At 41.0% G+C, this 24,838-nt stretch overlaps 1 protein-coding gene and 1 long non-coding RNA gene across 11 annotated transcripts in view; one reads left to right on the top strand and one right to left on the bottom strand.

The window, feature by feature from the left end:
• Positions 1,012 to 19,426, bottom strand: LOC102159050. 3 transcript variants are annotated; one of them, XR_002344537.1, is made up of 4 exons: positions 19,261 to 19,403; positions 11,472 to 11,568; positions 8,878 to 9,023; positions 7,823 to 8,231 (listed from the first exon to the last, which is right to left on the bottom strand). It is a non-coding gene; the product is annotated as an uncharacterized LOC102159050 (long non-coding RNA). The 3 variants fall into 3 exon arrangements; XR_002344538.1 differs by lacking the exons at positions 7,823 to 8,231; positions 8,878 to 9,023 and adding an exon at positions 1,012 to 1,200 and having other exon boundaries at positions 11,125 to 11,568; XR_298516.3 differs by lacking the exons at positions 7,823 to 8,231; positions 8,878 to 9,023 and having other exon boundaries at positions 10,643 to 11,568; positions 19,261 to 19,426.
• NFAT5 (nuclear factor of activated T-cells 5) overlaps positions 17,744 to 24,838 on the top strand; it is a 121,441-nt gene continuing 114,346 nt past the window's right edge. For 2 of the 8 annotated variants that reach the window (XM_013988501.2, XM_005655768.3), the window contains exons 1-2: positions 17,784 to 18,176; positions 19,911 to 19,964. In XM_013988501.2, coding sequence (XP_013843955.1) covers positions 18,104 to 18,176; positions 19,911 to 19,964 — 127 coding nt within the window. In that variant the 5' untranslated portion in view covers positions 17,784 to 18,103. Of the gene's footprint in view, positions 18,177 to 19,395; positions 22,479 to 24,838 lie in introns of those variants that run through there. The other 6 variants (XM_021093868.1, XM_003355770.4, XM_003355771.4 and 3 more) reach the window with 6 other exon arrangements.

Below are 24,838 nucleotides of genomic sequence, written 5' to 3'. Positions count from 1 at the left end.
AAAGAGACGTCAGTGCTAAGTAAATAGTGTTCTCTCTCTTTCTAAAAACTGTGAAGAAATATAGGGAAAAGTTGACTTTGTTGTGTGTGTGGGGGGGTGGATACAAGGCATCCATTTCCTGCATATTTGAAATATTTCCTATTGCAAAGCAAACAGAAAAAACTTCACCTTGATTATATGAATGTCAAACTTTGTAAGCTGTCACTTTATAAAAAAATTTCAAGTATTATTTTTATTTCACTTATTGATTTAATCAAGACTTGTCTGGAATAGTTTGTATACTGTAAACCCCAGAGATGTTGGTTGTTGTGGTTTAATAATCCTCTAGGGTCTCGAGTCCAGGCATTTAGGCTTTGCTTAATAGTTGTTGCCTTTTTCCTTTTTTGAAAAACTAGGCATGGATTTAGATGAACTTGACAATAATATTTAGTTGTATCAGTTAGGACCCATTAAGATTGCAAGTGACAGAAAAATCATTTCAAATAGGCAGAGATGGAATATTATTTGGCCATGTATTGAAAAGCTCTGGGTTACCAGGGAGCTGGTCAGGCTTCAGGTACCAGTGGTTCCAGGATCTTAAAAGATGACATCTACTCCCATTTTTCTAGTTTTTCAGTATTATAAATAATGTTGCAGTAAGCATGTTATTGCATGCTTATCTACACGAGTGAGAGTTCCTCAAATCTAGAAGTAGGATTGGTAGGTCAAGAGTGTAGTAGACATTTCCAACTTTCCAACCATTATTGCCAAATTTCCACGTAAAGCGAGGGGTTTGTTCATTGTTTTGTTTTGTCTTGTCTGTGTATACTTCCACCAGCATCAGCGGTGTGTGAAAGTTCTCATTTCCTTTCCTTTCATCCTGATTACATTAAGAATTTTAAGAACCCCAAGTGTTTCTCCTCTTCAGCCAGGTAAGGTCCACATCAATATCATAAATCATGTTGATAGTATGTACCCTTGATGATGGGATGAAAATGGCACTTCAACTCTGTGGTCTTCCTCCAAAACACCCAAGGCCCCACTCTAATTACAAGGGCAACATCAGACAAATTCCAATGGAGGAGTATCCTACAATGCGCTTGTCCAGAGTCTTCAGAACTGGTCATCAAAAACAAGGAACGTCTGAGGAAACGTCCCAGCCAAGAGAAACCTAAGGACACATGATGAGTACATACAAAGTAGTATCGTGACTGGGAGATCCTGGAACACAGAAAGGACATTAGATAAACTAAGGATATCTGGATAAACGGTGTGGATTTCAGTGAATAATGATGTGTTAACATTGGTGTATTAAATTGTTAACAAGTGTACCACACATGGTTTAACATCCGGGGAGCTTGGGCATGAGGTATATGGAAATTCTGCACTATTTTCTCAGACTTTGTGTAAATCTAAAACTGTTTCAAAATACTAGGTCTATTAATTTTCCTCTCCTCCTAAAAGTGTTTCATTATTGTTTTAATTTTCATCCCTCCAGTTACTGGTGAGGTTGAAGATCTTCTCATATGTTTATTGACCATCCGGGATTCTCTTCTATAAATTTTTTGTTTGCAGACTGTGCCTATTTTAAAAAATAGGTTGCTTATTTGAAAAAAAAAATGATTTGTTGAAATTTATATGTATTTAGTGTATTAATCTTTTGTTAGATAATCTATTAATCTTTTGTTGTATTGAGTTTCAACTATTTTAGTTTGTTGATATTTGATATTTTCTATGGTACATGATGGTATGATAGCAATATGGTCTGGCAGATATTTTAAACTTTTTTTTTTTTTTTTAAAGGGCTGTACCTACGACATACAGAGGTTCCCAGGCTAGGGGTCAAATGGGAGCTGTTGCTGCTGTCCTACGCCACAGCCACAGCAACATGGGATCTGAGCCACATTTGCAACCTACACCACAGCTCACGGCAACGCTGGATCCTTAACCCACTGAGCAAGACCAGGGATCGAACCTACATTCTCATGGATGCTAGTCAGATTCATTTCCGCTGAGCCACGATGGGAACTCCAGTATGGCAGATATTTTAAATTTTACTATAGTCAAGTACATTCCTTTATCTTTGTACTTTTGAGTCTTGTTTAGAAAATCTTTCCCTGGGAATTCTCTTGTGGCTCAGTGGGTTCAGGATGCAGCATTGTCACCACAGCAGCTTGGGTCGCTGCTGTGGTACAGGTGATCCCTGGCCTAGGAACTTCAGTATTCCTTGGGCGTGGCCAAAAAAAGAAAAAAAGAAAAAAGAAAATCTTTCTCTAATCTGATGTCACAAATATTCCTTGTTGTATTTTAACCATTTTTATGTTACTTTTTCCCTTTAATTTTTTTTTTTTTCCTTTTCTAGGGCCGCTCCCACGGCATATGAAGGTTCCCAGGCTAGGGGTCTAATCAGAGCTGTAGCCGCTGGCCTACACCAGAGCCACAGCAATGTGGGATCCGAACCGAGTCTGCAACCTACACTACAGCTCACAGCAATGCCTGATCCTTAACCCACTGAGCGAGGCCAGGGATGGAACCCGCCACCTCATGGTTCCTAGTTGGATTCATTTCCACTGTGCCATGATGGAAACTCCTCCCTTTAAATTTTTTAATCTGCTTGGAATTTCTTTTTATCTAGTATAAAGTAGGGAGCTGTTTTATTTTTTATATAAGTAGCTAATTGTTCCAGCACCATTTATTGAGTTTTTAATCTTTTCTCCCTGATATATAATGTGATTTCTATTTTATACCAAGTTTTCATATGTGTTCCAGATGTTTCCTGGCCATCTCTCTCTTTAAGCTGTCTATCCCTAAACAGAAGTCAAATTATTTTTTTAAAATATGGCTTTATGATAAATGTTCCTTATCTGATTTGGTAGGTCAAGTTCCCTCCTCCTTTTTTTTCTTTCAAAGTTATCTTGGCTATTTTGGGCATATTTGTTCTTTGTTATGAAATTTAAGATCAGTTTATCAAGAGCCATAAAACATCCTTTTGGAATTTTGATTATTACAAAGAATTTATAGACTATCTTATAGACTAATATTGAGTCTTTCTCTTCATGAAAAAAGTATAATCTTCATTTACCTAAGTCTTCTTTCATATCCTTCAGTAACATTTTGTAAATTTCTCCTTAAAAGTCATGTCAATCTTTTGCCTGTTTATTCATGGGTATCTCATAGTTTTTGTTGCTCTTGTAATTATATATATATATTTATCATTAACAGTATTATTGACTTTTGGGTGGTGTTTTTACTGGAAAGTTGCTGAACTGTTTTAATGTTTTTCTTGGACTTCCTATGTAGACAACCATTTCAGCGGCAAATAACAAAGATTTTTCTGTATTATTTTTGAATCCTTATTCCTCTTATTTATTTTTTCTTACTACATTGGCTAGGATTTCTAGGACAGTGTTTAATAGCAGCACAGAGGGGAAAGCATCTTTGCCTTGTTTCTTATTTTAATGAAATGTTTGTAATTTTCAGCACTAACAATGAGGTTTTTGGTAGATAGTTGTCTCCCATTATCTGTTGTATTCTTCTTACAGTTATAGAGCCCAGATTTTTCGTTGATTCTATAGCCACCCAAATGCATACTGCATTTCTCAGCCTTCCTTCCGGTTGGTAGATGTGGTTATTTCTAAGCTTTGGCCAAGAAGATAGCATTAGAAGTGGTACATATCCTTAAAGGGAAGAGGGAATGCTCTTCTCTTTCCTTTCCCTCCTCCTTTCGATTGACTGATAAACCTTCTTGATCGCTCATCTTTTGATGTTGGAGTTGCCATGCTAGCCAAGATTGCCCACTTTCCCATGACTAAGAATTAAATTCTTACCTTGTTTGAGCCATTGTTTTTGTTTTGTTATTTGCAGCTAACCTTATCTTAATTAGACCTTTATTAAGTAAAAGAAATCCCCTCCCCTTTTTTTTTTTTGTCTTTTTGCTTTCTTTGGGCCGCTCCCATGGCATATGGAGGTTCCCAGGCTAGGGGTCGAATCAGAGCTGTAGCTGCCAGCCTACGCCAGAGCCATAGCAATACGGGATCCGAGATGCCTCTGCGACCTACACCACAGCTCACAGCAACGCCGGATCGTTAACCCACTGAGCAAGGGCAGGGATCGAACCCGAACCTCATGGTTCCCAGTCGGATTCGTTAACCACTGCGCCACGACGGGAACTCCTAAAGGAAATTTTAAAAAAGAAAATCTAGGAGTTCCTGCTGTGGCTCGGTGGAAACGAATCCAACTAGGAACCATGAGGTCGTGGGTTCAATCCCTGGCCTCGATCAGTGGGTTAAGGATCTGACATTGCTATGAGCTGTGGTGCAGGTTGAAGACATGGCTCGGATCCAGCGTTGCTGTGGCTGTGGTGTAGGCCAGCAGCTGTAGCTCTGATTCGACCCCTAGCCTGGGAACTCCATATGCCATGAGTGTGGCCTTAAAAAAGCCAAAAAAAGCTAAAAAAAAAAAGAAAAAAAAATCTATAAAGCTGCCATTTAGGTACACATATCCTTATTGTTGCCTACTGTCTTTCAGTCCTTGTTCACTTGTTCATATACTCTTGTTTTTTGCACTTATGATTATAGAGACACTTTTTGCATTTTGAAAAGCTACTTGTTTTTAAATTTAGGTCCTTTAGGTTTCCATGTAAGAATACACTACTGAATAATAATAATAAAAGTTCATAGAATAAGTGTCCCTTTCATTTGTCATAGAATAAAAGAACTTTAAGAACTGAAGGGAATTTTTTAATCCCCCCTCCTTTTTTTTCCCGCACATAAGTTCCTGGGCCAGCAATTGAACCTTAGCTATGGCATTGACCTGAGCCGCAATAGTGAAAACACCAAATTCTTAACTGCTAGGCCACCAGGGAACTCCATAACAATAGGTCTGATGGAGTGCTTTCAAACCATTACATTTTTATATTTAGGATTGCATTTATGCTATCGGATCTTTGTGACAAACTCAGTTCTAGTAAAGCTTCAATTTTTCAACACTTCATCAATAACAGTAACCATTACCAGGAACATTTTTGTGACAGTATGACACTTTACAAAGCACTTGCCCTGATTTTAGTTCCTTTTCTCTTTATAATAATTCTGTGAATGACAGAGGTACTATTTTAAACCCATTTCGCAGAGGAGGGGATTTAGGCTTCTGAGTGATGAAAAGATTATGCATTTAGTAAGTGGCAAAGGGGAAGCTCAAAATGAGCTATTCTGCGTTTCCACTTGCACTAGTACTTTTTGAGCTCCACCAAATCAAATGAAGCCAGCCGTTTTTCAGTTTAGAGTAGAAAAAGTTAATTAATGCGCCAAACTTTCTCAGTTATACATTTTTCTCTGATGCATATTTCTTAAATGGATACCTCCTGCTTGTCTGCCCTAGATGCTGGCATAGGATGGTTTCTGCTGGAGCATGAAGTTACGTGTTTTGTGATTTTTAACTTTCCAACTATCAGCATTTCTGTGGTGTTTTGCAGAGAGCTCAGATTTCCAGGTGTTGAGCCATGGGATATAGTTTAAAATTGTTGCATTATGTTATGCTGAGTAAGCCCTGGAATCTGCTAGCGAAACACATTTTAGGTCCCAAAATAACAGTGAAGAGCTACTCTGGACTTGGCTCACTCTTTCCCATTTCACACATTTTTTCTTCCTTACTTCTCATCATAGTAAAACCTATTGAGGGGTATATCCAAGGGAAATAATCAAGAAAAGGTTATAAACACAGGTGAGCTACAAGGATGTTCATTGCAGTGGTGTTTACAAAGATTTTCAAAAGAAAATAAAATGACAAAAATAGGTGATTGGCTATTAAGATATCCTATAGTGACGGACTCCTCTGCCATTGAACATGATTAAGTATATTTAGGAACGGAGTTCCGGTTGTGGCTCAGTGGTTAACGAATCCGACTAGGAACCATGAGGTTGTGGGTTTGCTCCCTGGCCTCGCTCAGTGGGTTAAGGATCCGGCATTGCCGTGAGCTGTGGTGTAGGTCGCAGATGCGGCTTGGATCTGGCGTTGCTGTGGCTCTGACATAGGCTGGTGGCTACGGCTCCAATTGGACCCCTGGCCTGGGAACCTCCATATGCTGCGGGACTGGCCCTAGAAAAGGCAAAAGGACAAAACAAACAAACAAAAATGCATCAATGATACTGATCTGGCACATCCCAGAGAGCTGAGAAGCAAGTTGGCTGTGGGGAATGATGAGAATCAATCTGAGCTATCTGTAGAAGCCCCAAAAGGCTCAGGAGTAGTGGCATCAATTATCTTTGGAAGTGAATGCAAAAGGAGGGGAAAAAAAAAAAAGAATATTTAGGGAGTTTGGAGTTCCTATTGTGGTACAGCGGAAATGAATCTGACTAGTGACCAAGAGGATGCGAGTTTGATCCCTGGCCTTGCTCAGTGGGTTAAGGATCCAGCGTTGCCATGAGCTGTGTGTAGGTCACAGATGCAGCTTGGATTTGGTGTTGCTATGACTGTGGTGTAAGCCAGTAGCTACATCTGCGATTCAACTCCTAGTCTGGGAATCTCCATATGTCTTGGGTGCCCTAAAAGGACAAAAAAAAAAGGGGGGGGGACAAAAAAAAGAAAACTTAGGGAGTTCCCTTGTGGTACTGCAAGTTAAGGACCCGGCATCACTGTAGCAGCTCTGGTAGTTGCTGTGGTATGGGTTTGATCCCTGGCCCAGGAAGTTCCACATGCTGTGGGTGTGGCCCCCCAAAAAAGAATATTTATTGATGTGTACTGATGTTCACAGTTACATCAAGAAGGCAGAAGAGCACAGAGAACTATATTCAGTCTCTTGGGATAGATCATGATGGAAAGTAATATTAAAAAAAATGTATAGGAGTTCCCATCGTGCTTCAGCGGAAACAAATCTGACTAGTATCCATGAGGACACAGGTTCGGTCCCTGGCCTTGCTCTGTGGGTTAAGGATCCAGCGTTGCCATGAACTGTGGTGTAGGTCACAGATGTGGCTCGGATCCCGAGTTGCTGTGTCTCCGGCGCAGGCTGGCAGCTACAGCTCCCATTTGACCCCTAGCCTGGGAACCTCCATATGTCGCAGGTGCGGCCCTAAAAGGACCAAAAAAAGAAGGTGTGTGTGTGTGTGTGTGTGTGTGTGGTGTGTGTATGTGGGTGTGTGTGTATGACTGAATCACTTTGCTGTGCAGCAGAAGTTGGCCCAACATTATACATCAGCTATACTTTAATAATAAAAAAAGGCAGGCTGATAGTATACACAGTGTAGCCAGTGTTTGCATGTGTGATGCAAATATACATAGAAAACTTTCAGGAAGATATATACTAAGTGCTTTTCTCTATGTGTTGGTTTAGAAGTTTTGGACTAATTGTTATTTAGTAACTTTTTTTTCTTTTTCTTTTTCGGCTATCCCGAGGCATATGGAATTCCCAGGCCAGGGATCAGATCCAAGCCACAGTCGTTACCTATGCTGCAATGGAGGCAACACCCTATCCTGAATCCACGGTGCCTGGCCAGGGATTGATCCTGCATCCCAAAGACTCTGCTGATCCCATAGCGCCACAGCGGGAATTCTTATTAACTCCTTGTTTATATTTTCTGCTATCATTTTTTATTTATATTACTTTTGCAGTATATAACCCCAATATAACTTTTTTTTTGCCTTTTCTAGGGCCGCACCCACGGTATATGGAGGTTCCCAGGCTAGGGGGTCTAATCGGAGCTGTAGCTGCCGGCCTACACCACAGCCACAGCAGTGTGGGATCCAATCCGCGTCTTCAACCTACACCACAGCTCACGGCAATGCTAGATCCTTAACCTGAGCGAGGCCAGGGATCGAACCCGCAACTTCGTGGTTCCTAGTCGGATTGTTAACCACTGAGCACGACAGGAACTCCCCATATAACTTATTTTTGATTAAAAAAAAAAAACCTAGTCAGGGCTCTGTAAGTCATTGGTATTTACCTACTGTGTCCTGTCTATTTAGAGAGCAAAAGAAGAGGAAATGGCTATGTACAGAATTTGATTTAGACATAAGAATTTCCAGAAGATAAGAACTTTAAACTGTTAACATGATAAGGGGTCTAGGTAAAACACTTAGGTGAAGGGAGGTGTTGGGATGCCGACTCCTGAGGCTGACTTGGATGTACAATGGCGGAAAGGATTTAGAGACGGAAAATCAAAGGCTTTCTAAGGCTGGCTTCCTGGGATACAAATTGCCTTGGTAATGACTCTGAGATGCAGTCGGTTAACAAGTATGCATTGAGGACAGGAGTTCTGAGGAGAGAAAAGAAATAGAAATTCAGATTTCAATTATTCATTCATTCATCCATTGCTCAGCCATTATCGATTGCTCACTATAAATCCAGCATTGTGCTAAGTGTTGGGCTCTGTCCTTTACAAGTTTACAATTTAGTTGGAGAGATAAAAGATGAGGCTATAAATCATTTGAGAAGTACCGGATCCTAGAAGGAAAAACTAGGGAATTTAGTGCAATTAAAGAAGGCATCTGGATAGTTGAGATTAGTGAGAATGGGCTTACTGAAAATTGAAATTTTAAAGTTTAAGGAAGTTTCAGGGGAGAGGAAATAAAGAGTTTTTTCACTAAGTGTGACATCTCACATGCAACTGTGTGGTCTTTTCATTTTTTTGAGATGAACTCTACTTCTCCAAAATGGGAGATCTGAAAAATGTACTCTTTTGCCACAAAGTATTTGGCCCTTTTCCATTAAGAAAGGATAAGGTAAAGCAAAATAGAAGATGAGAATCACAGAATTTCAGAGAGGAAGATTACCTTTGCTGGTATGCCGTCTGTGGCAGATGCTGTAATTGCCTCACCTAGCATCTATTCCTTCCCCCCTCCCTTGCCAGCTGACCCCCCAATTGTGTTCAGAGCATCCATGTAGCCATCTAATGTACCTACACATTTCCTAGCCTTCTTTTCAGATGGGATGACCATATGACACTGTCACAGTATCCTGGCCAATAATATCAGTGGAAGCCACTCTGCATGTCTTCCAGGAACCAGAGTTGTTCCTTTCGCTCTTTGCTCTTCTATTTTCCTTTCACCTAGAATGCAGGCAACATGCTTAGAGGTGACAGCTCTCTTGCAAGCATGAGAATAAGGGCCCCACTCTTTAAACTCTGGCAGAGGGGAAAGCCTGTGTGCCTGATGTCAACATCATGGGGCTGCGAGACTAGCCCTGGACTGCCTGATCCAGGCTCTCTGCGTGAGAACAATACAACCGGTAAGCCGCTGGTGTTTGTTACTAGCAGCCAAACACAATGCTTGCCTGATAAATAATCTAACTCACTTATTTCACAGAGAGGAGACAAAGGCCCAAGAAAGTTCTACAACCGGGGCAGATGGTATCAAGTTAAGACTTTCTCACTTTGAAGTGCCTGAAAACCCAATCTCAAACCTCTTCAGAGAAAAAAAAAAGCCGGGGGTGGGGGGGGAATTATCATTTCAGATCATTGAAGTCAGGTCTGGCTTTCTCCACGCACTCAAATGTTTTTTTTTTTTGTTTTTTTTCAGTTCTGTTTTTTCTCTCTCTCCAACTCTTGGCAGTGCCTCCTCTGCTCCCTCCATTTCAGACAGGCTCTTTCTTCTTTGTGGCAAGGTAATGCCAGCCACTTCAGCCTTACCCCACCCAGGATTAAGACCAGAGGGAAAGCAAAAACTCCTCCCTGGAGGAAAATCACACCACTCAGAAGAACTGTTTCTGCCTGCTAGGCCTTGCAAAAGTGGACACCCTCTGCTGAGTATACGCTTAGATCTGGAACTCAGAGGACGCCTGCTTCCAAGTCTGTTCCCTGTCCACTTCATCAAATAACCTCTGAGAGATTTAACATACCAGAATTCTGTATCTGCCAGAGATTTCCTTAGGTCATGTGATTACATGCTCATTGGGGAGCTTTTGACCACTAAGATGTGTGAAGATGGTGGAGAAAATGCCACGTCTGTCTAGAAGCAAGTAGAACTCTAAAGATGGCCCCAGCTCTGAAGGTGGAGTCAGATTCAGCACTTATCACTCATGAGCTATAACAGATTACATCTTTCTCTGCTCTGGAGGGAAATCTACTGGATCAATTCTCTGTAGTTTTTTTCTTTCATTCTCTCATCTCTTTCTCTTCCTGAATTTCCCACGTTTTCATATTTCTTTTGCACCCGAAAAACACTTTTTTCTTTTCCTCTTTTTAGGGCTGCACCTGTAGCATATGGAAGTTCCCAGGCTAGGGGTTGAATAGGAGCTGCAGCTTCCGGCCCACGCCACAGCCACAGCCACACAGGATCTGAGCAGCATCTGTGACCTACACCACAGCTCAGGGCAACACACCAGATCCCTTAACCCACTGAGCAAGGCCAGGGCGCGAATCCACATCCTCATGGATACCAGTCAGGTTGGTAACTCTCTGAGCCACAATGGGAAGTCCAAGACACGTATTAATAATAAAGGGCAGGCAATCCACTTGTTCCTTATGGCTCCAGTTCAGTCATCCAGGGCTAAGTTCAGCATTCCCTCAGCCTGCCTTTTAAATGCTTACATCCTTGGTCTGAGCCTTACAGAGTAAACCTTAGATCTGTTATTACCCAAGTCTTCCATGAATGGAAGGTTTGCAAAATGATCCCCTTTAAAGACATTGTGACTGCTTTTTATTTCTACGAGCCTTTTTTTTTTTCTTTATTTTTTCAGAATTGTTGGCCTTTAGGATTCTTGAAATTCTTCCACGTTAACTATGAAAGTAAGCATTTAAAGGCTTAAATGTTAATGCTCCAGTATGTTTAGAGTGAAAATTGGGAATGCAAGCTCCTGTAGATTTGTTTCTTATCAATTTACTCCCTTGCTGAGTTTCAACAGGTTGTGTTTACTGGGATTTCCTACTTGTAAGAAGTAAACCTAGGATAATTTCTTTTCTGGTTAGAGTTGTCGTTGCTCCCATTAACCAATATAAAGTCTCTGGGGTAATTCATGTTGAGAGGTATTTGCTTCTCCCTTAAATATATTTTTTGGTAAGTTAAGCTCTTGGATTCCAGGGATGAGGAGAATATTGGTGGATAATAACCTTTGTCCCATCACCTTTTCTTTAACCTTCTGGCTTTTCTCTTTCCCATGCTCAACATTTAAGCAATTTTGTGTTCTTTTGGTTCTACTTCCATGATACGTACCAAATCATCCTTGCCAATTTTTTTCGGACTTTTCAGGGCCTCATTCACTCTTGGCTAGGTTCCCTTTCCAGGCTTAGCTGCCAGTTTAATCACCACACTGCTGCCTCTGTTACCCACCCCCACTTTTTTTTTCTTCTTAGGGCCGCATATGCGGCGTGTGGAAGTTCCCAGGAGAGGAATCCAATCAGAGTTGCAGCTGCTGGCTTACTTCTCAGCCGCAGGAATTCGGATCTAAGCTGTGTCTGTGACCTACACCACAGCTCACGGCAATGGCAACGCTGGATCCTTAACCCACTGAGTGGGGCCAGGGATTAAATCCTCATCCTCGTACTAGTCAGGTTTGTTACCTCTGAGCCACAAAGGAAGCTCCCCTGTTACTTTCTTAAAATACAGTTCCAGGCAGGTCATTTCTGTCCTCAAAAATCTTCACTGGTTCCCCAGTGCCTGTAGGATAAAGAACAAAATCTTTAGCATGATGTTTAAAGCCTTTCACCTTTGCCCTTTTCTTTTTTAGTTTTCCCTTTCATTCTATCCATCTCTGTACCCAGCATCAAATTCCTAATACAATAGCTACAAATGGCTTATTAGAGAGTTTGTTTCATTCTGTCCTGGTGCTAAATTATGTGCCCACAGTCAGTTATAAGTTATTTAAGGCAAGAATGTGTTTTCTTTCTTTTGATCTTAGACACTGTACAACCAAGTGTTTGAAATATTTTAGGGAGACACTAGTGAGATGTAATTCACTGTGTTAATTGATATACCAACAGTCTGAACAAAATGCTTTGGGAACCCAGAGGGGAAAAAAATTAATATTGCTTGGAAGGGTTCAGGATGAATTCACAGATGAACTAATATCTGAGTTAGAATTTGAAGAATAAATAGGGTTTTTGCAGGTAGAGAAACTGAGCGAATAAATGGATTCTAACACCTGTGGGTAGATCCCTTATCGCCTCCCATGTTTGGAGAAAAGTCTATACTCAGCTGAAACAAATGCTTTCCAGCTGGAATATGTTATTTCTAAAGTCAGTCTAGTTTACCCAATAACTCAAGTTAGCCCTTCACTTCTGGGACTTAGTTGTGGATGACTAATTCAACCCGTTTATCATTGCATCCCTAACCTAAGTATTAAGCCATAATCCTTAGCAAAGCTGAAAGAAAAAAAAAAAGTAAAAAGACACTCAATTTCTTTGACCATCCACTGACAAAGTCCAATGAAGTCCAGGTATTTCTTGGACTGTTTGAATCAACACATAATAGCTGTGAAGCATCACAGTGTAAACACTTGTGTGTCAGAACTTTGCCCTGCACTTATCTAGCCTCTTTTAACCATTTTAGATATTAGGGTTGAAGTAAAGAGATAGCAGCTCTGGGGGATAGTAGGTGGAGAGCAAAGACAGATGTAGTAGGTGGCATTCTTTCCTCTTCCCCTCTATCAACTAAGAAAGCAGAAGGGTAATGTATTTCTAGGTAGCTGTACAGAACTCTAACTTGGCACCTGTCCTAATATGAGTTTGTTTACAAATCATCTCCCTCATCAAGCTGAGAGTAAGCTTCTCATATTCATCTTTATAGAAACCTTTGTGTTTCTTGAACACAGCATAGTTCCTGGAGCCCACTCATGGAAAGAAGGAAGATGAATCTGCTTTGTATCAAGGAATGGTTTTTCATCTTTTCTGAGATATGGGTTTTTTTGTTGTTGTTGTTTGTTTTTTTCTTTAGAAATCTTCATCCCAAAGAAAGCGATGCATGGAGGTGCACACTTGCAAAAATCTGTATACAAGTTTAGCAAGATCACAGATGTCTTGAAGCAAACCCATGGACCTCATGTTAAAACTCCATGAGTTAAAAGAGAGGGTAATAGGAAATTGTAAAGCCATTTCTAATTTGTACTCTTGGTTAAACTAATGTCACAGCTGAGGTGGGGCTACTAGACTGAATAAATATTATAATTAAAAAAACAAAAAAACGGAGTTCCTGTTGTGGCTCAGCGATAATGATTAGTATCCATGAGGATGCAGGTTTGACCCCTGACCCCACTCATTGGGTTGGGGATCTGGCATTAATGTGAGCTGTGGTGTAGGTCACAGACATGGCTTGGATCCAAGTGTTGCCATGGCTGTGGTGTAGACCAGCAGCCACCGCTCCAATTCGACCCCTAGCTTGGGAATTTCCATATGCCACAGGTGTGGTCCTAAAAAGCAAACAAACAAACTATATATATATATATAATATTATATATGTATATAATTAATTAGATGCGGAAAGAGAGCATCATGGCAAACATAGGTGGTGGTGTCAAAGCCAGTGTGAAAAAGGACGTGTGCAGCTTGAACGAGTCTAACCTACTCTTGGGATGGGATGACTTAGAGGCATCTTCTTTCCTTTCTTGTTTTAGTGGGCTCAGGGGTTTCTATTTTCTCACTAAAATGTCTCCTCCCTAATCCACCCCTTGAATTCCTCTGGCATTTACCTCCTCTCTCTTTTCGAAGTCTTCCCGATTCAAAATGATTGCAATCATTCTAGATCTTGAGAGACTTAAACTTTTCTCTATGAGACCTCAAAAGAAAACTCTCACTCAGACCAGCCAACTCATAAAGTCCCAAAGTACTTTTTCAAGTGAATTAGAAGCTTAATTATAAAATTCAGGCACTTTGAAAGATGTAAGAAGTGAGAGTATTCTAAACCCAATGTTGAAATTAACTAATTTTGCCTTCAGAAATATTTGCTAGAATGTGTCCTAAGGGTGAAAATTGACACATAAACATAATCAAATAAGAATTTGTGTACAGGAATTCTCATTGTGGTCCAGCGGGGAACGAATCCGACTAGGAACCATGGGAGTTTTTGGGTTCGATCCCTGGCCTCGCTCAGTGAGTTAAGGATCCAGGGTTGCCGTGAGCTGTGGTGTAGGTCACAGACTCGGCTCAGATCTGGTGTTGCTGTGGCTCTGGTGTAGGCTGGCAGCTTGTAGCTCTGATTAGACCCCTAGCCTGGGAACCTCCATATGCCACGGGTGTGGCCTTAAAAAGACAAAAAGACCAAAAAAAAAAAAAAAAAAAGAATGTGTACAATTTCAGCACAAATGCTGTCACTGCTATTTCTCACCACTATCAATTCTCCATTATTATTAAGGAGTGCTCCCAAGGTGGGGCAAAGATAATTTGTGGTCTAAACTTTTTCTTGTCTATGACTTGAATCGCTCTGGAAAATTTTCCTTTCAGGTTTTATATTTGCTTAGCAGGTTCTTTACAGTATACGTGTGACTAAAATTATTTTAACAGCTTTAATTGTATTACAATGACGAAAATTCTGTATATCTTATGACAACACATTCCTCTGTTCTGTATGAGTTTATTTAATTCCCTTTCAGTGGTTGATATTTGAACCTCTTCCATTGAGAGCAGATCCAGCTACACAATTCACTAAGTGCCTAAGCAGGTCCAGGAGGGGTTAACACACCATCAATATAAAAACTGCCCCTCTGTTGTATAATCTACACAACCCTGTAGTTGAATCTGGGTTTCTCGTGAGATTTTAATCAAATAACTAGGGAATGTGATATAACAGTTGAGAAGTAATGTAAAGAAATTCTACAAACTACTAAATCTGCCTTATGTTTTGTTCCATGAACCTTTGTAATTTTCAGTGAGAGGAAATTTCCAATATTATATGCTTAAAGCTTTACTTTTTATTGTGAATAAAGTTTTTTATAAAGGTGTATGTTTTGGTGATAGAGTGGCTTTTAAAATATAATGTGAGGAGTTCCTGTTGTGGCTCAGTGGTTAACGAATCAGACAAGGAACGATGAGGTTTCGGGTTCAATCCCTGGCCTTGCTCAGTGGGTTAAGGATTAGGCGTTGCTGTGAGCTGTGGTGTAGGCTGCAGATGCGGCTCAGATCCCGTGTTGCTGTGTCTGTGGTGTAGGCCGGTGGCTACAGTTCCGATTAGACCCCTAGCCTGGGAACCTCCATATGCTGTGGGAAGTAGCCCTAGAAAAGGCAAAAAGACAAAAATAAATAAATAAAATATAAAGTGAGATTACTTTAAATATCAAATAAAAGGGAAACAACTGAGATATTAATGACCAGAGAAGGAAGTATCACTGGAACTTGAAGTAGCATATACTTCAAGACAACATGGTCAGATAGTTTATTTTCAGTATCCCTGAATATCAGGCAGGTCATACTGTATTTTGTGATAAAAGCAAACACTGTTTACTCCTGAAATTTGTAAATGTTTATTTGTTTGTTTTTTAGGGCCACATGTGCAGCATATGGAAGTTCCCAGGCTAGGGATGGAATCGGAGTTGCAGCTGCTGGCTTACTGCAGAGCCCCAACAACACAGGATCTGAGACTGCCTGTGACCTATGAAGCAGCTCATCCTTAACCCACTAAGCTGGGCCAAGGATCGAACCTGCACCTTCAGGATACTAGTTGGATTTGTTACCGCTGAGCCACAATGGGGACTCCTTATTTGTGCTTTTAGTCGCTGAAAATTTAAGGACAAAGTGAAAATCTAGCTTCCAAGCTATTGTAAAGCATGACCATGAAAACCATTTAAGCAGTTTTTGAAAAAAATATAGCTCTGTAAAAGAACAGGAGAACAGTGGGGTTAGCCACTGACTATTCACATATTTATTTAGATACAATCACTGCTTCATTCAGGGCATGATGGGTTGTGGGCCCTGAGCCCAAGGAATCCCTAGAATTCATAGCCTAGCTGAAGTTGCACTGTGGGGGGACCCCTGATCACTTTGCTCTTACTTAATCGGGAAATCTGAGTAACATAAATAACAGAGCATCAGTACTGGGAAAAAAAAGTCACAAAAGGATAGAGAAGTATTGAGGGAAAGGGGAAGGAAAAGGCCTTGCCGATTCTTGACTTGTTAATTAGGGTCAGGACAGCAGTGGGGGATTTCCTATATTTGAAGTTTGTTGAATGATTACATAGGTCTGGGGAAGAGGTTCTGCCTGTTGCCCCGTTGCAATTTCCTCTCCTCACATTAGGTATTGACTAAGGGGCGGGGGGCGGAGGGCGGGGGCGGAGGGGGGGTTGTCTCCAAGAGGTGTTTACCCCTACTCAGATTCAAAAGCCTTTGCCTGTTGGGCAGTGTGGGGTTTGAATCTTCTTCTCTCCAGTGAATGGGACCTGGACCAGCTTTGAAGGGACTTCCCTTGGGACTTGTTACAACAGTGTACAGTGGGGTGATGGAGATTTGAGTAGCTTCCTGTTCTGCTTTGCCATCTTGGGGGGGCTCTGAAAAGCTTTGTTACTTCTGACAGGAAGAAAATGTTCACAGGGTTGGTTATTTACTACACAGAATGCAGTGAAGAGAATTGGGCAACCTATATCAGATGTTCAGATGGAAAGATAGGTAGACTCTGATAATACGAGTTTAAATTCTAGGTCTGTAGGTAAAGCTTTGCACTGGGCCCTCCTTTGCTGAGAGCTTCTCCCTCATCTGAACCATGCCAAGTCCAGGTGAACTGCTCAAATTCCCAGGGGAACGGTTCTATAAATTGTATGTGTTGTGTATATATATATACACTCAGTAAACTAATTTTTGTGGTTTTTATCTTTGTAAAGTAACAAAAACTAAACCAACTCAAAGAGCGTAAAAACGTGGCCCCAGTGGATGCTGTCATTAATATTCCACACAAGATTAAAGTTATTTCCCAGTCAGTATATCCTGCACTCCAATTGATATTTTAATAACTATTAAATTTCTCAGAAGTCTATTAGAGTCAGGAAACGGTCTGCGGTGTAGGTGAGGATTTTCAGTTTTTGCAACGGAAACTTTTGGCCCCAAGAACAGAGTAGCAAAAGCTCAAATGTGTTCTTCCTTCATCCTTGCCTGGTCCAAAGGTAAAAAAAGAAAACCTGATTGGCAGAAGGGTGTTTAGGTTTGCTTTTTTCCCCTCTACAACAGCCACGTGGATTCATGTGATTCAATTTTTAAATCGACTTTCATCTCCCACTCCGAATAAAGCCGGCGATCCCAGCACAATCAGAAAGATGTTTTTTATTTTTTTAACTTTCAGCCTTTAAAGGTTAGGGGAGGGGTGGGGAGAAAGTAGGGGAAGGGCAAAGGTAGGAGGAGAAGGGATTTCAATTAAAAAAACCCGAATAACTCGAGCCTGTCATTTCCTAATTAAGAGTTTGACAGCCGTTTGGCCAACTCAGTTCAGACATTGCTATGAAAACCCCAAAGGGGTGGTGGCTGTGCAAGCAACGAAACTCCATTCCCCTGCGAGCCCCCAAGTCAGCCCACCCCCGGCGTCCCGGCTCTGGGGTCTTTCCCCTACTCCCGCAGACACCTCGGCCCCCCCAGGTCTGTCTCCTCCAGCGCTCAGCTCGGCGTTGGGCCCGCCGCCGCCGGCTCGCCACCACCAGGTCGGTGCAAATACCTTTTCCCTCCCCGGGGCCCCAGGAGCGGACACCTCCCAGCCTTCCTCCCTCCCTGCCGGCGGGGCCCTTTCCCGGCTCGGGAACAGCGGCCCTGGCCGAGGCGGCAGGAAGCGAAGCCCTTGTTGTTGCTGTTCTGGGGCGCACCTCCCCGCCCTCCGGGGGCCGCCTCGGCTCTTCCCTGCTCCGGGGCGCCCCCCTCCGCGCCTGCGCAGTGCCCCCCGGGGGGGCGGGGCTCAGATTCCTGTCAGCGGCGGCGGCGGTGGCGGCGACCGTCAGTTTTCGCTGAGGAGAAGAACGAAACGGACCCGTTGGCTCTCCTCCTCCCTTTCCCCGCCCTGAACCCCCCTCCTGGCTCGCCGGGAATTCGTCTCCGTGGAGTTTCCCCTCCACCTCGCCGCCTTTTCCTCGGCCCTCGGCTCGCTGGAAGTCTCTGCCCTCGAGGAGGAGGCAGCGGCAGCCGCCCTCGCCTGCCGCCCCCGGTTCGGTGCCCGCGGTCCCGGAGAGGAGGTGCCGCCGCCACCGCCGCTCCCCCCCTCCCGCTGCCCTCGGGCCGGGCTGGGTCGAGCTGCGATGCCCTCGGACTTCATCTCATTGCTCAGCGCGGACCTAGACCTGGAGTCGCCCAAGTCCCTGTACTCGCGAGGTGAGTCAGGCTGGGGGCTGGGGCGTGGGGGCGGGGAGGCCCGGCCCGGGGAGCCGGGGGTGGGGGGGTCCCCGTCGGGGGCGGCGTCCGAACCCCGGCCGGGCTGGCCTGTCTTGGGGGCTGGGGAGAGGCCGATGGGGTCGACTGCTGCTGGAAGGGGCCGGGGAGGAGGGCCGGCCCCTCCCCCGCGGAGCCGCCGGCCGCACGGGGCCCAAATGCCGTCGGCCCCCGGGTCTCTGCGGCACCCGGGGCTGAGCGCCCCTCGGCGGGTCGGGCCCTGCCACACTTCTCGAGCGGCCGGCCCTGGCCCTCCCGGCTCGCGGATCACCCCGGACTGGGCCCCGGCCGCGATCGGAGCGCCGCGGCTCCTGCTACCGGGACCATCCTCCCCGGCAAAGTTGCCTCCACACGGGCGGCGTGGCCTGGAGCCGGTTCTGGGCGCAGGGTCACCATTTTCCTCCCTCTCCAGGTTGTTTGTGCGCCGTCGTTCTAACCCCCTCTCCCTCCGGCCTAGTCCACTCCCTCCTCTTGTTGGGACGGCCCCCCTCGACCAGGCGTCCTTCTTTCCTCGTCATCTTATTGCTGGAAAGAACCCGAATTTTCTTTTTTTTTTTTTCCCCTCTCTTCCCACCTTTGTGGCGTTCGAATTACTTACTTCTCCCTCTCTTTTAGAAAGAGAGGGGTGTTCTCTCTGGGTTAGTTTTATTCCTCTCCAGTCCCAGGGGTACCGGCTGAGGCTGTCCTTTGAGAATTTTCTCTTTGGTTGCCTTTCAAGGGCTCGTTGCAGGGAGGGGGCATTGGACAGAGTTCCCCACTTTCAAACTTCTTTGGCTAAGACCTGAAGGGGATTCCCGGGATATAAAATATTAACACTGGAGCTGGTCTCTTCAGGGGTTAAATTCCTATACTGGACACCACAAGAATGTGTTAGAACAGGTTCCCTGTGCGAGAGCCTGCAAACCAAAATGCTCCCACTGCACTCTTCATCACTTTTTAAATCACTGGGAGGGGGCCAAAGACATAGTTGGGCTATTAGCTTTGCATTTCACCATATTAAAAAAAAATGTGTGCCGTTGTGACCCACCTTCTGAGGAAATTCAGTGTTTTCTTCACTTTTCACTTTGCTGTATCCATCCGCTGATTTCCACCTCCTCCAGAAAGGGGGGCTTCAGCTTCTCATAAGTGTATTTAAATCGCTTAAGTGAATCAGAGTGAGATGGTTTACTCTGGAAGGTACTGGACTTTATGTAGACTGAGGATTGAGTTTGTACACAGAGTCCTACTTAGTAACTGTAGCCATTGTCTGTTGCTCTGATGATTTTAATTGGCAGTCATCATCCTTTAGGATTTTTTTCGGGCAACGTTACCTGAAGTAGTTTGTAAATATTGCAGTTTTGAGTCTTATAAGGAAGGAAGAGAAGATATCAGAGGTGATTCTTAGAGGAGGGCTAATGTGGTACAATTGGGTGCTAAAAATAGTCAAGACATTAACACCATTTGTGCAGTAATCATCAGATAATTTTCCATGAAACAAGTGGTTTATGAAAATCTAAGTTTAGCATAGAGACTGGTGTAGAGGCAATTTAGCCTTCTTTTGCAGATAATATATTCATAAATATGAACTTTAGCTCTTAAAAATACATGGCAGTTATATAAAAGATGTATGCTATCCTTGGCTTTTTTTTTTTTAATCATTCAGCATAAAAAGTACTTAATGCTTTTTGTGTTTTTCAGATTCTCTGAAGTTACACCCATCACAGAATTTTCATAGAGCTGGACTATTGGAAGGTCAGCAAAGTGCCATTTTAAAGCTTATTGTGTGGGCATGCAAAGGCTTTCTCTGAAATGGGAGTTTAAATGAGAAAGTGTGAAACTTTGCAAACTCATACAATGTAGTTTTCTCTTAAAGAGCCTGATCCTTCTTTTAGAGCAGCTGAGTGTTTCAGTGGATTTTGTTGCTGTGTTTGATGTCCTAATTAGCTATTGTATCTGTTTTAAGAAGTCTTGAAAAAAAAAGCTCCCATGAAGTCATTAAAAATTATGTGTTGGGTGTTTTACTTTAGAATTCCTATCTTGATTCTAGTTTTTTACAAAACAAACTGAATATTAAAAGGCTCAAACATTAAGATCACGAATATAATAGAGTGACACCAAACACATATTTAGTTTAAAAAGTCAGAATTTAGAACTTTTTTGTGCTGAGCATTTCAGAATAGCATATTAATTATTTATTACAGAAGCATTGATGTCATTACTACTGCATTATTTTTAAGGATAAGGAGAGCCAAGTAATAAAGATGATGATTGAGCTGTGATCAGGGAAGGGGTTTTAGAAAGTTCTGGAAATGTTAATAAAATGTGTAGGATAATTTAAACAGCTGACAGGACTTTAGAAAGCTTTATTTTGTGTTATTTTTAGTATTTAAAGACAAAAAAAGGCTATTTGTGTTGTTTTGGTGGTTTTTGAAGTGATTTCACATACGTTATCCTTGAATCTTATAATCCTGGGAATTGGACAGCCAGGATATTAATTTCCCTATTATAAAGATGAGTAACCTGAGCTAAAATTAAGAGACTTAGAGGGGGGAAAGTCATACAGTTGCAGAAACAATGCTTTTGTGTTGTAGTTGGTGCTCTTTACCCAAAGCCAAGCTGCCACTGTAAAATATATTTGTAACCAGTAACTTAAACATTTTATGTTTCACTTAAAAAGACCCTAAACATATAAATTTGACTTGAGTGTAGGCATTTGCCTCCTATGTGGTAGCCTGGTATAGCAAGGGAAAAAGTGGGTTTTGTAGTTAAGCTTTAAGTTTGAATACCGATTTAGCTACTTATTAGCTCTGTGACCTTGGGCAAGTGATTTTACTTCTTTAAAATTTAATATTCTTTTCTAAAAATGTGTATAATCTCTTAAATTTAGTGAGCTAATGTGTATGAAAATGCTGGTATCTAGCTTAATGAGTACTGGGGCTTGTTTTCCTCTACTATCTGCTAAATTGTGTTAACTGTAATTTCAAGCATAAAAATTTTCTCAAATTAATTGTTGATTATATTTATACTTAAAAAATCCACAGATATATATTAATGTGAAAATCAACTACAATTGGAGGTGAAGAATTTTTAGAAGTGTTTCTTAGTGAAGGAGATTTGTTGTTTTTATTTATATTGTTCATTTTGTGACCGTGTTGTAGAGTCATATGTGTCTGTACAAAAACTCGTCCATTTTCTCGGCAACAAGTCAGAGTGTCATAATTCTAGAGATTATCAGGCAGGAGAAAGATAAGGAAGAAAAGAGTGTTAATTATTTAAGCAAATATTTTTAACAAGTTGATGGAAAAGCAAACATCCACTTAATATGTATGTTTACATTTTTATGCTTAAATACTAATTTTTCATTTTGGTTGAGAGAATCTTCAATTATTTAAAGAAAAACCTCCCTATACAGATTTTATATAAATTGTAAAATGTGCATCAAGTATATCATCCTTTTATGTCTTTGATACGAGGTATCATAAGAAAGTCATTTGCTTGTATAGTGAGGGAATTTAATCTATGAACTTTATTTTCAACCTTTTGTTATTGTGTATTCATTATAAAGAATACACAAAAGTGGAGAGAATAAAATGATGAACCCATCACCAAACTTTTAACAGTTATCAATGTATGTCTAATCTTGTTTCTTTTATCCTGGCTCCTTCTCCAAACTGTATTATTTTAAAGCAAGTTATCAGATTTCATAATCATTTCATGTATAAATACTTCTGTATTATAGTAATAGTTCTTAAATTACTTTTAAAAATACCCCATTTTATTCCAAGAATGCATATTCTAATTTATTTTAGGAAGATGTGGTACAGCAGGAGGCTACTACTTCTAGCATATAGGAGCAATTTATGCTAAAATTGTAGGTTGCGTGGTCAGACTTGGGTTCAAATCCTTGTTGGACATTTGTATGTGACCTCAGCTTAGTCAAACTTTTTGTCCTGCAGTTTTCTCATCTTTAAATAGGGGCAATAATAGTATCTTCATCAGAGGTGTTACAAAGATTATTTGAGGGAAATTCATGTAAAGCGTTTAACCTAGCACATAGTAAGTGCTCAATAAAACTTAGCTAAATTGTAAAAATTTAAACAACATATAGTTCTTATTATGTGCCAAGAATTTTACAAATAGGAACTCACCGAACTCTCATAATGACCCTTTGAGACAGTTATTATTATCCCATTTCACAGGTGAGGAAGCTGAGGAAGCTAAGGAAGCATAGGGAGTTTCAGTAACTTATCCAGATTCACAAAGCTGGTAAGTTGTAGAGTCAAGATCTCCACTCAGGTAGTCTCACTTTAAAGTCTCTGCTCTTAAGTATTGTGCTGTACTGACTCCCTAGATGTCTAATATGAAGTATTGTCCAGTAGTGTTTATGTATGTATGCTTTACAACAGTAGTCTAGATTTCTATCTGATAGTTAAAAACTCAGCCCACAGTACAGGGAATTTAATTATCATATAATTTGTTAGTTTTTTTTTTTTAATATAACATGAATTTTACAAATTAAAGTTCTTTTTTTTTTTAGGAAAACAAGGTTGGAAAATCTGCAGTTGGGTATTCAGCTTTAGAAATAGATTCAATACCCTTTTACCATTCATTTTATTTGATATCTTACATATAAATGCTGTTCCTTCCTTCCATTCCCTCTCCCCCTTTTTAAGAATATGAAGTTGTTTCTTTTTGCTTGTTTGTTTTTCCTTGAGGTATAGTTATCATGTAACATTATATTAGTTTCAAGTTCACAATGTAATGATTTTATATTTATATATATTGGGAAATGATCACCATATGAAGTCTAGTTTATATCCATCACCCTCTGTAGTTGTGCCACTACCTTTTTATTTAATGTAATTGCCTGACAGTGGGAAAAAAGGTCAAGCTACTTAATGCAATAATACATAGTCATTAACATAATGTTTCTGATGGTCCCATAATTACACGTGAAACTCTTAATATATAAATAAATCTTTTAAATTTTTTTCCAACAATAGAATTTTATTGCTTATTACAGTAAGAGAATAGAAATTCCTATTTAATCAGATGGTTCTTGGTCTGCTCTTAATTCACTCTTGACTCTATTGTAACTATTCCAGGAGTCACCTGAAACTTGAAAATGGTAGTACAGAAAAACATTTTTTATTGCGATCAATATTATGTATAAAAATAGGAGTTCCCTGGTAGCCTAGTGGTTAGGACTTGGCACTTTTACCACTGCAGACCAGGTTCAGTCCCTGGTTTGGGAACTGAGATCCAACATCAAGCTGCTTCATGCCACGGCCAAATAAAATAAAATAAAAGGAGCCATTTTTTATTAGAAAAGGTTGACTCATCCGATTATTTTCTATTAAGTGTAATAGGCAATTAGAAAAAATAAAGATGAAATTGTTCTGGGCTGTTAGTTGGGCCTGATTATATGGTGTCAGAGGATAATTCTTTTAACTTTAGAGAGGTGAAAGGTGTTTTTCAGTAGAAATGTTGCTATTAACTTACGCTTTTTTTTAAGTTTTATTGGAGTATAATTAACTTACAATGTTGTATTAGTTTCAGATGTACAGCTGAGTGAATCAGTCATACATATACATATATCGATTCTTTTTTACCCATATAGATTATTGAGTAGATTTACCTCTGCTATGCAGTAGGTTCTTGTTAACTATATATTCTATACAGTAGTGTGTATATGTTATTTGCATCCTCCTAATTCCTTCCTCTCTGCTGCAGTTTCCCCTCTGGTAACCATAAGTTTGGTTTTGAAATCTGTGAATTTGTTTCTGTTTTATAAATAGGTTCTTTTGTATCATTTTGTTTTTAGAGTCCACATATACGTGATATATGGTATTTGTTTTTCACTTACTTCTCTTACTGTGATAATCTCTAGTTCCATCTGTGTTGCTGGAAAGTGGCATTATTTTGTTCCTTTTTTGGCTGAATAATATTCCATTGTATATATGTACCACATCTTTATCCATTCCTGTTGATGGACATTTAGGTTGCTTCCGGTTCTTGTCTATTTTTTGTTGCTAAGATTTCATATGAAGTTACAGAAAAGAAATTAACATGTCTTTTGTCTGCTGTTGTCTTAATAAAAATCAATGTTAAAAAAACTAACTTGGAGTGGGTGTTCCTGTTGTGGCTCAGCAGTAACGGACCTGACTAGTATCCATGAAGATGTGGGTTCGATCCCTGTGGCTCACTGGGTTAAGGATCCAGTGTTGTCTTGAGCTGTAGTGTAGGTTGCAGACACGACTCAAATCCCTTGTTGCTGTGGCTGGAGCATAGGTTGGCACCTGCAGCTCTGATTCATCCCCTAGCCTGGGAACATCCATATGCCACAGGTGTGGCCCTAGAAAGCAAAAAAAAAGAAAAAAAAAAAGAAAAAAAAAGAAAACCTCCAAAGCCCCTGAAAACTAAGAAAGTATAGCATACTAATTATAAGCATGCATTTGAATGAAAAGGTAGAAATATTCTTTATGGATTAACTGTAGATGATGATTTCAGCTTCAGCTTCCAAATACAAATAAAACCTGATGTTGTGATGAAGGAGCTATATTTTCGATGATTTGAACTAAAGATGTGATACATGAGATTTTTTCAGTTACTTTCATATGTTCTTA

Source organism: Sus scrofa, chromosome 6 (assembly GCF_000003025.6).
Source record: "Sus scrofa isolate TJ Tabasco breed Duroc chromosome 6, Sscrofa11.1, whole genome shotgun sequence".
Classification (NCBI taxonomy): Eukaryota; Metazoa; Chordata; class Mammalia; order Artiodactyla; family Suidae; genus Sus; species Sus scrofa.
This window is presented reverse-complemented; position numbering and strand designations above follow the sequence as displayed.